Source organism: Leptodactylus fuscus, chromosome 6, assembly GCF_031893055.1.
Source record: "Leptodactylus fuscus isolate aLepFus1 chromosome 6, aLepFus1.hap2, whole genome shotgun sequence".
Classification (NCBI taxonomy): domain Eukaryota; kingdom Metazoa; phylum Chordata; class Amphibia; order Anura; family Leptodactylidae; genus Leptodactylus; species Leptodactylus fuscus.
In genome coordinates this window covers 14322216-14330241 of record NC_134270.1, presented here as the reverse complement: position 1 = coordinate 14330241, position 8026 = coordinate 14322216, and the positions used below count along the sequence as shown (strand labels likewise).

The window sequence follows — 8026 nt, the reverse complement described above, 5'->3', positions numbered from 1 at the left end:
ATATATCTCACTCCCGCACCAGATATAGCCCCAGATTCCTTCCTTGACGTTTGACATTATGTCTAGTAACAGTTAAGTTATAAAAGTTTGAATTTCACTTTATTAGATCAGAAGAATATTTTAACTTTGGACTTTGAGGTCATATAAACATTGACTTGGCTCGCCACCCACAGTAACTTGGCTGGATAGATTGTTTGCGCACTGTAGACCGAAGACTAGCGGTGACCTGAGGACATCTCCACATTTGCTGCATTGGGACGGTGCAGAAAGCATTGAGACAAGAGAAGCTATGTCTGACTTCACGGGCAAGGAGGAATACCAGGAATTATTCAACCCCAAGGCCTACCTGGAGACCTATTTTCATCTGGGTGCGGGGTCTATGGGAGATGAATGCTTCTACTTTTTACTCAAAGAACTGGTGGCCATATTTACATCAGGTAGGTCCTGCTCTTTCCAAAAACTTAATTTGACCGATAAGAACCAGAATGTTACTTTTAATACTCAGATGCAAAAATGTTGCTATTTTTGATAGCTCATGTGCTCTCACTAGGGAGGGGTGAGAACTATGCTGATGGACACCACTGGCTATGACTTAGCCCCACCATCCCGGGAGTGTCACCCATTTACGTTAGATCAGGGATCAGCAAATTTCATCACTCCAACTGCTGTGAAACTACAACTCCCATCATGCTCCATACACTTCTATGGGAGTTCCAAGAAGAGCGGAGTAGGTAGGCATGCTGGGAATTACAGTTCTGTAAGAGCTGGAGTGCCAAAGCTTGTCTAGATGGTCCATCATGTGATGGGCATCCACTAAATCCTGTAGACAGTTGGTTCTCAACCTGAAGACCTGGTAATGTCAGGGGTAAACTCTGCAACTTCTAGATGTATGTGTTACGAGTGGTAAGTTGCGATTATTACTCACCTCTCTGCTCCCCATGGGGTGCTGACATCACAGCAAGCCCCGGAGCCAAGAGGTGAGTAATGAGCGCAGCTTACCACTCGCTCCTGGACATACTGTGGGGGCCATTATATTATATTTGGGGATACTCTGAGGGCCATTGTATTATATGGGGAGGCTGTACTGGGGCCATTATACTATAGATGGGACCATGTAGAGGCCACTATATTATATATAGGGATCCTTATATGTGGGGGTAGTTATATTACATGTGATGGCGCTGTGGGGGTCTTTATATATCACAGGGGGCACTAATGGAGCCATTCTACTGAATGTTAGGGGCCATTATATTACATGTGATGCACTGAAGGGGCCTTTATACTATATGTGGGGCACTGATGGGACCTTTATACTATATGTGGAGGCAGTGAAGGGGCCATAATACTACATATGAGGGCACTGAGGGACCATTAATGGTGATGGAGATGAGGGGAAGGAGGACTCCAAGCTGACTATAAGCGAAGGTCTGGTAAGAGAGCACTTAGCCAAGTTACAGGAAACCAAGTCCCCAGGACCAGATGATTTACACCCTAGAGTCCTGAAAGAGATAGCAGAGGAAATAACAGAACCCCTTGCTATAATCTTCGGTAAGTCATGGGAAACAGGAGTGGTCCCTTTAGATTGGAAAAGGGCAAATGTTGTCCCCATCTACAAAAAGGGGAAAAGGGACGATCCAGGAAATTACAGGCCGGTAAGTCTGACCTCGATAGCAGGAAAAATCTTTGAGCAAATTGTCAAGGAACATTTACTTCAGTACCTGGATGGGAAGGCATTAATTAACTAGAGCCAGCACGGCTTTATGACCAATAAATCTTGTCAGACTAACCTGATTTCCTTCTACAACAAAATCACTGAATGGTTGGACCAAGGGAATGCCGTGGACATAGTATATCTTGACTTCAGTAAGGCATTTGATAAAGTATCACATAACCTTCTTATTGAAAAAATGATTAAGTATGGCTTTGACAAAAAATCAGTTAGGTGGATTCACAACTGGCTTAATGATCGGGCACAACGAGTAATACTAAATGGCTACACATCGAACTGGAAGAAAGTCAAAAGCGGGGTGCCGCAGGGCTCTGTTCTGGGCCCAGTACTTTTTAATATCTTTATAAATGATCTGGACGATGGAATTATTGGGGAACTCATAAAATTTGCAGATGATACGAAGATAGGAGGAATAGCCAACACTAGAGAGGAGAGAGAGTGTATTCAAAAGGACTTAGACACACTGGAACAATGGGCTGAGGCCAACAAAATGGTATTTAACAGGGACAAATGCAAAGTTCTACATCTGGGTAACAGAAATGTAAAAAACATATATAGTATGGGAGGAATAGAACTAAGTGATAGCATAGGGGAAAAGGACTTGGGCATAATAGTAGATCACAAATTCAACATGAGCCAACAGTGCGGTGCTGCTGCAAAAAAGGCTAATAAAATTCTAGGATGTATTAAGACAAGCATTGAATCTAGATGAAGAGAGGTCATTATTCCGCTGTACTCTTCCCTGGTCAGACCACACCTGGAATACTGTGTACAGTTCTGGGCGCCTCAATTCAAGAAAGACCTCGATATATTGGAGCAAGTCCAGAGAAGAGCAACCAAAATGGTGGAAGGTCTGCAAACCATGTCCTATGAGGAGCGGCTAAAAAAACTGGGATTGTTTAGTTTGCAGAAGAAAAGGCTGAGGGGAGATTTAATAGCAGTCTACAAATATCTGAAAGGTAGTCACAGTGCAGAGGGATCTACCCTATTCTCATTAGCACAAGGAAGTACAAGAAGCAATGGGATGAAACTAAAGGGAAAGAGATACAGATTAGACATTAGGAAAAACTTTCTGACAGTGAGGGTAGTGAGAGAGTGGAATAGGCTGCCACGGGAGGTGGTGGGCGCTCCATCAATGGAAATCTTCAAGCGGAATCTGGATAAATATATAGCTGGGATGATTTAGGAAGACCTGCACTCGCAGGGGGTTGGACCCAATGGCCCTTGAGGTCCCTTCCAACTATACCATACCATACCATACCATACCATTATACTACATATGGACAAGGAAAGGCTTGGGAAGGATTGCGGGAGTACACAATGGGATTTTAAGTAATAAAAAGGGGGGCTCATTTGCCCTATGGGTGTATCCAGCAGCAGCAGGGAGTGCATGTGCATAACATTGTGGAGGGGCAAGGACTGCATGGTGTGTAGTAATGGTAACCTGCTGGGAGTAGTAGTACTCCAGTCGGTACAGACAGCTATCATTATACATAATTGTAACAATGCTTTGCTGTAATGTTCATTTCTTTCATATCAGGTAAAGTGAAGGGCGATACACTGATCGACATCGGGACGGGGCCCAGCATATACCAGCTCCTGTCAGCCTGTGAGGTCTTCAAAAACATCATTGTCTCCGATTTTACAGACAGGAACAGAGAGGAGTTTAATGTATGGCTTAAGAATCAGCCTGGAGCATTTGACTGGAGCTCTGTGCTCAAACATGTCTGCCATCTGGAAAGAGACAGGTACAGCATAAAAAAGATTGCTCCTATCTATGTTAACCCATTTTGCAATCCACAGCAGGTGATTAATAAAGCCAGTATATTAATTAATATGAGACTATCCACCTAATTCACTGGTCAGTTTACATACCAATGGCTACCATGTCAGTCTGGAAGCATGGCATGTAGGTTTGAACATAGACAGAATAAGACTTCAAAAACTTGCATGTCATAATTCATGTTTTATAACCATCCATGTACAGAACTGTGGTTGAAGGACATAAAGCTGTGTATGACTTCAAGAAAGGGGATGATGATACTTCCAAATGATGTATCTATCGAAGGAAGTATGGTTTAATCTGCTTGGTTTGCCTGGACTGGTAGAAACATGTGGCATCAATTAATGGGCATATCATAACGATATGTGGTACCCAACAAGAGTTATGGCATATTACTTAAATAGGTCATATTGGAGAGGGACTGGTGACATCACACACATAGGTCACCAATTCCTTACCAACAACCACTGACGTCACTTCGGTTTACAATATAATTTTTTTTTAAACACTCACCGTGGCTATCTGAGTTTGGTCCAAATTCTGGACAACCCTGGTACACTTGAAAATGTATATTTAACATTGTCGATGATTCCAAATTGTATATGTATCTCTAGGTCTACAAATTTTAATATCACAACTTCTTCTTCAGGATGACTTGCCAAGAAAAGGAAGAACGACTAAGAAAAACCATAAAACAAGTCCTGAAGTGCGACGTCCTGAAAGCAAATCCGCTAGATCCGGTTACTCTTCCCCAGGCGGATTGTGTCCTTAGTTGCCTGTGTCTGGAGGCGGCATGTAAAGACTATGAAGCATATGTCACTGCTGTAAAGAACATGACCACATTACTAAAGCCGGGCGGCTACTTGGTGCTCGGAGGTGTTATGGGAAACACTTTCTACACGGTAGGCGAAGTGAAGTTCTCCGGCCTAGATCTCAATGAAGCCTTTCTCAGGGAATCCATAACTGGAGCTGGATACGTTATCGAAAGCTTTCAGCTCTCTAGGAAGACGGAAACTTCTGTGGAAGACAAAGCAGATTTCACTGCTTATTATGTTATTACTGCTCGGAAGCAAACTAATAGCTAAGCGGGGTGTATAGAGAGGTGTTCATCGAAAAGTATGTAAGAAAAATCTGATTAGTTGTGCAAATCGAGATGGTGGAATGACACGGTCTGACTGATACTGGAGCTCTGTGCTCAAACATGTCTGCCATCTGGAAAGAGACAGGTACAGCATAAAAAAGATTGCTCCTATCTATGTTAACCCATTTTGCAATCCACAGCAGGTGATTAATAAAGCCAGTATATTAATTAATATGAGACTATCCACCTAATTCACTGGTCAGTTTACATACCAATGGCTACCATGTCAGTCTGGAAGCATGGCATGTAGGTTTGAACATAGACAGAATAAGACTTCAAAAACTTGCATGTCATAATTCATGTTTTATAACCATCCATGTACAGAACTGTGGTTGAAGGACATAAAGCTGTGTATGACTTCAAGAAAGGGGATGATGATACTTCCAAATGATGTATCTATCGAAGGAAGTATGGTTTAATCTGCTTGGTTTGCCTGGACTGGTAGAAACATGTGGCATCAATTAATGGGCATATCATAACGATATGTGGTACCCAACAAGAGTTATGGCATATTACTTAAATAGGTCATATTGGAGAGGGACTGGTGACATCACACACATAGGTCACCAATTCCTTACCAACAACCACTGACGTCACTTCGGTTTACAATATAATTTTTTTTTAAACACTCACCGTGGCTATCTGAGTTTGGTCCAAATTCTGGACAACCCTGGTACACTTGAAAATGTATATTTAACATTGTCGATGATTCCAAATTGTATATGTATCTCTAGGTCTACAAATTTTAATATCACAACTTCTTCTTCAGGATGACTTGCCAAGAAAAGGAAGAACGACTAAGAAAAACCATAAAACAAGTCCTGAAGTGCGACGTCCTGAAAGCAAATCCGCTAGATCCGGTTACTCTTCCCCAGGCGGATTGTGTCCTTAGTTGCCTGTGTCTGGAGGCGGCATGTAAAGACTATGAAGCATATGTCACTGCTGTAAAGAACATGACCACATTACTAAAGCCGGGCGGCTACTTGGTGCTCGGAGGTGTTATGGGAAACACTTTCTACACGGTAGGCGAAGTGAAGTTCTCCGGCCTAGATCTCAATGAAGCCTTTCTCAGGGAATCCATAACTGGAGCTGGATACGTTATCGAAAGCTTTCAGCTCTCTAGGAAGACGGAAACTTCTGTGGAAGACAAAGCAGATTTCACTGCTTATTATGTTATTACTGCTCGGAAGCAAACTAATAGCTAAGCGGGGTGTATAGAGAGGTGTTCATCGAAAAGTATGTAAGAAAAATCTGATTAGTTGTGCAAATCGAGATGGTGGAATGACACGGTCTGACTGATACTGGAGCTCTGTGCTCAAACATGTCTGCCATCTGGAAAGAGACAGGTACAGCATAAAAAAGATTGCTCCTATCTATGTTAACCCATTTTGCAATCCACAGCAGGTGATTAATAAAGCCAGTATATTAATTAATATGAGACTATCCACCTAATTCACTGGTCAGTTTACATACCAATGGCTACCATGTCAGTCTGGAAGCATGGCATGTAGGTTTGAACATAGACAGAATAAGACTTCAAAAACTTGCATGTCATAATTCATGTTTTATAACCATCCATGTACAGAACTGTGGTTGAAGGACATAAAGCTGTGTATGACTTCAAGAAAGGGGATGATGATACTTCCAAATGATGTATCTATCGAAGGAAGTATGGTTTAATCTGCTTGGTTTGCCTGGACTGGTAGAAACATGTGGCATCAATTAATGGGCATATCATAACGATATGTGGTACCCAACAAGAGTTATGGCATATTACTTAAATAGGTCATATTGGAGAGGGACTGGTGACATCACACACATAGGTCACCAATTCCTTACCAACAACCACTGACGTCACTTCGGTTTACAATATAATTTTTTTTTAAACACTCACCGTGGCTATCTGAGTTTGGTCCAAATTCTGGACAACCCTGGTACACTTGAAAATGTATATTTAACATTGTCGATGATTCCAAATTGTATATGTATCTCTAGGTCTACAAATTTTAATATCACAACTTCTTCTTCAGGATGACTTGCCAAGAAAAGGAAGAACGACTAAGAAAAACCATAAAACAAGTCCTGAAGTGCGACGTCCTGAAAGCAAATCCGCTAGATCCGGTTACTCTTCCCCAGGCGGATTGTGTCCTTAGTTGCCTGTGTCTGGAGGCGGCATGTAAAGACTATGAAGCATATGTCACTGCTGTAAAGAACATGACCACATTACTAAAGCCGGGCGGCTACTTGGTGCTCGGAGGTGTTATGGGAAACACTTTCTACACGGTAGGCGAAGTGAAGTTCTCCGGCCTAGATCTCAATGAAGCCTTTCTCAGGGAATCCATAACTGGAGCTGGATACGTTATCGAAAGCTTTCAGCTCTCTAGGAAGACGGAAACTTCTGTGGAAGACAAAGCAGATTTCACTGCTTATTATGTTATTACTGCTCGGAAGCAAACTAATAGCTAAGCGGGGTGTATAGAGAGGTGTTCATCGAAAAGTATGTAAGAAAAATCTGATTAGTTGTGCAAATCGAGATGGTGGAATGACACGGTCTGACTGATACCGGGATGTCTTTTCCCATTTTTGCTGTCTGCCCAGTTCCCGTACAGTATGAAGTCATTGGAGACTGCCTGGTACTAACATGGTGCTTAACCCAAACTTATCTTTTCCTCTTTCAGACATATTAAATTTAATAAAACCTACATGGGAAAACCTGTTTGAAAAACTGTGTTCAAGAGTGCGTGTGGACCTGTTCACAGGTGAATGTTAGATCAAACAGAGATGTTTTTCTTTGGCTATGTACACTGTAATACAGGATCATCTGCAGATAGATAGGTTACTGTCACCAGAACCAGCATATCACCCCAGCCCTGCAGATAGATAGGTTACTGTCACCAGAACCAGCATATCACCCCAGTCCTGCAGATAGATAGGTTACTGTCACCAGAACCAGCATATCACCCCAGCCCTGCAGATAGATAGGTTACTGTCACCAGAACCAGCATATCACCCCAGCCCTGCAGATAGATAGGTTAGTGTCACCAGAACCAGCATATCACCCCAGCCCTGCAGATAGATAGGTTAGTGTCCCCCAGAACCAGCATATCACCCCCGCCCTGCAGATAGATAGGTTAGTGTCCCCCAGAACCAGCATATCACCCCAGCCCTGCAGATAGATAGGTTAGTGTCACCAGAACCAGCATATCACCCCAGTCCTGCAGATAGATAGGTTAGTGTCACTAGAACCAGCATATCACCCCAGTCCTGCAGATAGATAGGTTAGTGTCACCAGAACCAGCATATCACCCCAGCCCTGCAGATAGATAGGTTAGTGTCACTAGAACCAGCATATCACCCCAGCCCTGCAGATAGA

The 8026-nt window shown here is 42.7% G+C and overlaps 3 protein-coding genes across 3 annotated transcripts; all 3 read left to right on the top strand.

The window, feature by feature from the left end:
• Positions 1-259: 259 nt before the first annotated feature.
• LOC142209268 (nicotinamide N-methyltransferase-like) lies at positions 260-4666 on the top strand. Its single transcript, XM_075278204.1, has 3 exons — positions 260-437; positions 3270-3477; positions 4162-4666. The coding sequence occupies exons 1-3, from the start codon at positions 290-292 to the stop codon at positions 4595-4597; spliced, it is 792 nt and encodes a 263-aa protein (XP_075134305.1). The 5' UTR covers positions 260-289; the 3' UTR covers positions 4598-4666.
• Positions 4667-4668: 2 nt separating this feature from the next.
• On the top strand, positions 4669-5927 carry LOC142209271 (nicotinamide N-methyltransferase-like). The gene is made up of 2 exons (XM_075278206.1): positions 4669-4738; positions 5423-5927. Exon 2 carries the CDS (start codon positions 5424-5426, stop codon positions 5856-5858), a length of 435 nt encoding a protein of 144 aa, XP_075134307.1. The 5' UTR covers positions 4669-4738; position 5423; the 3' UTR covers positions 5859-5927.
• A 2-nt stretch (positions 5928-5929) lies between these two features.
• On the top strand, positions 5930-7324 carry LOC142209270 (nicotinamide N-methyltransferase-like). Its single transcript, XM_075278205.1, has 2 exons — positions 5930-5999; positions 6684-7324. Exon 2 carries the CDS (start codon positions 6685-6687, stop codon positions 7117-7119), a length of 435 nt encoding a protein of 144 aa, XP_075134306.1. The 5' UTR covers positions 5930-5999; position 6684; the 3' UTR covers positions 7120-7324.
• The last annotated feature ends 702 nt before the right edge of the window (positions 7325-8026 follow it).

What these genes read in the sequence shown, in the direction of transcription:
- LOC142209268 (XM_075278204.1), top strand. Translation starts at nt 290, where the DNA reads ATGTCTGACTTCACGGGCAAGGAGGAATACCAGGAATTATTCAACCCC. An exon ending in GGTGGCCATATTTACATCAG is followed by an intron (nt 438 to 3,269) that starts GTAGGTCCTGCT and finishes CTTTCATATCAG; the next exon opens with GTAAAGTGAAGGGCGATACA. An exon ending in TGCCATCTGGAAAGAGACAG is followed by an intron (nt 3,478 to 4,161) that starts GTACAGCATAAA and finishes CTTCTTCTTCAG; the next exon opens with GATGACTTGCCAAGAAAAGG.
- LOC142209271 (XM_075278206.1), top strand. Translation starts at nt 5,424, where the DNA reads ATGACTTGCCAAGAAAAGGAAGAACGACTAAGAAAAACCATAAAACAA.
- LOC142209270 (XM_075278205.1), top strand. Translation starts at nt 6,685, where the DNA reads ATGACTTGCCAAGAAAAGGAAGAACGACTAAGAAAAACCATAAAACAA.